The following is a 2,586-nucleotide window of genomic DNA, read 5'->3' as shown; positions in this document are numbered from 1 at the left end:
AACAAGGCGTGATGAGTGTAACAACTGCAAACCCAAGAATACAATCAAAACAATTGAACAAAGGGACCTGCTATTACAGATTAAAACATGTTTCACACTTTCACTTCTTATAATTTTGATTGTCGACAAACCATGCCAAACGAAAGAAACAACTGCACATTATTTTCTTATTGGTTTATTAATTTGCTCGTACATAATAAATTTAGATACTATATGGAAATAAAGTTCAAATTTAATAAAAGTTAAAATATTGAAAAAAGAATTAGTGGAGAGGCTTATATATGGTGATTCGAATAAAACCAATTCAATAAAGATAGTATATACTCCTATTCAAATAAAAGTTTACACCTTGTTCACTCGCTTGCTGAAATATTAGTTTTTGTTGCTTAAAAGTTAGTTTATAAATAAACTATGTGAAATAACTTATCAAAAATCTAGTTTATAGGCTAGATAAACTAGTTTTGTGGTTTCACCAAAGTTAGTTTTATGTGTTCCATCCCCGGATAATTATGTCATAAACTTTAATTGCAAAGTCAGGCTCATTCGGAATATAAATGCATTTGAAATATAAATGAATCAAGTTTCCTGGATTCTCAAACGTATTCAAGACTAAGATAACGTTATATTCCTTTTTTCATTTAATTTTTCTTGAGTCTTGCAGTTTCATTTCTGGTTCAAAAATGTCTCAAAGAGGTAAAGGAGCAGTAATTGGCATTGATCTTGGAACAACATACTCATGTGCTGGTGTCTGGATTCCCAAAAAAAATCGGGTGGAGATCATACCTAATGAACAAGGAAACAAGATCACTCCATCTATCGTAGCATTCAATGACACCGAAGTCTTGGTAGGCGAGGGTGCAAAAAATCAGATCGCTAGGAACCCTACTAACACTATATATGGCAAGTTTTTAGTCATAATTTCTCATTTCATGTTTTCATTTGGATTATAAAACTCAAAGAAGTGGGAACAACATAACGCTAATTGGAATCCTCTAAATTTTCAGATGTTAAGCGTTTGATTGGGAGCAAGTTCGATGAACCTCAAGTGCATAAGGATATGGAGTCATGGCCTTTCAAGGTCATTAAAGGAGCTTCAGAGAAGCCATCTATTGTAGTCGAGCTCAAGGGTGAGGAGAAGAAATTTGCACCTGAAGAATTATCAGCCATGGTTCTCAAGAAGATGAAAGAGGCTTGTGAAGAATTTCTTGGGACTGAGGTCACGGATGTTGTGATCACTGTTCCGGCTTATTTTAGCAACAGCCAACGAGAAGCAACAAAGAAAGCAGGTATCATAGCCGGTTTCAATGTTATGCGTTTAATAAATGAGCCTACAGCAGCTGCAATTGCATATGGTGTCGACAATATGACAGATTATAAGGATAAAAACATATTGGTCTTTGATTTGGGTGGTGGAACCTTTGATATATCTCTTTTGAAAGTCGATAAAACAGGTGGCATCGATGTGAAAGCTGTTGGGGGTGACACTCATTTAGGTGGTGAGGATTTTGATGTAACACTTGTTAATCACTGCATAAAGGAATTCAAGAAAAAACACAATGACGACATAAGTGGAAATCCAAAAGCTTTGGCGAGATTGAAAGTTGCTTGTGAGAAAGCAAAGAGGGACTTATCATCAACAACACTAACTTCAATCGAAATCGATTGCTTATATAACGGCATCGAATTTTCCACTAAAATCAGTCGTGGAAAATTCGAGGAACTAAATTCAAGTTTCTTTGACAAATGCATTCAACAAGTGGGTAGATGTTTAAGTGATGGGAAAATGCAAAAGGAGGAGGTGGATGAGGTGGTTCTTGTTGGTGGATCGAGTAGGATTCCAAAGGTACAAAGAATGTTGGAGGATTTCTTTAATGGGAAAAAACTTTGTAAGAGCATGAATGGTGATGAGGCTGTTGCATGTGGTGCTGCAATCTTGGCTGCAAGGTTAAGCGGATTTGAAAAAGAGAAGAAACAAGATATGGTGTTGTTGGATGTCACTCCTCTCTCACTAGGAATAGCAGTTGATATTGTTGAAATCGGTGAAAAAGATTGCATGAGTGTTGTTATTCCAAGAAATTCAAGCATACCCACAAGCGTGAAAAAGATATTTTATTCACAGGTGAATCAAAGAACAGCACGTATTTCGGTTTATCAGGGTGAGGGCGTCAAAGTTAAGGACAATATATTACTTGGGAAGTTCTCCCTTTCATGTCTGACTCTAGGTTCAAATGGGGATTCAGAGTTGGAGGTGTGCTTCACTATAGATGTCAATGGTATCCTTTTAGTGTCCGCAGAGGAAATGTCCTCGGGTCTGCGAAACTCGATTACAATCACCAAGATCTGAAAATGAAGTGTTTAAAGTCTTGGTTTCGTTAATTCAATCACAATCAAGATCTCACGAGGATTCCAAATATATTATTTACATCTAGATTTCTACTTAGCTTTACATTTAAATGAATAAACTATAAATTTAGTGGCAGGCTATTTATCAAGTTACTGATTTCCTCGATTTAAAATCTTGTGTAAATTACACAAATGGTCTCTATAGTTTTGGGATAATTTGCACGTTTGGTTCCTAACTTATTC

General features: G+C 35.8%; 1 protein-coding gene across 1 annotated transcript; it reads left to right on the top strand.

Moving 5' to 3' along the window:
- Positions 1-680: 680 nt before the first annotated feature.
- Positions 681-2,344, top strand: LOC145095611 (heat shock cognate 70 kDa protein-like). The gene is made up of 2 exons (XM_079033461.1): positions 681-900; positions 1,005-2,344. The coding sequence occupies exons 1-2, from the start codon at positions 681-683 to the stop codon at positions 2,342-2,344; spliced, it is 1,560 nt and encodes a 519-aa protein (XP_078889587.1).
- Positions 2,345-2,586: the final 242 nt, after the last annotated feature.

The sequence above is a fragment of the Lactuca serriola genome, chromosome 3 (genome assembly GCF_051521515.1).
Source record: "Lactuca serriola cultivar US96UC23 chromosome 3, Lser_US96UC23_V15, whole genome shotgun sequence".
Lineage (NCBI taxonomy): Eukaryota > Viridiplantae > Streptophyta > Magnoliopsida > Asterales > Asteraceae > Lactuca > Lactuca serriola.
This window is presented reverse-complemented; position numbering and strand designations above follow the sequence as displayed.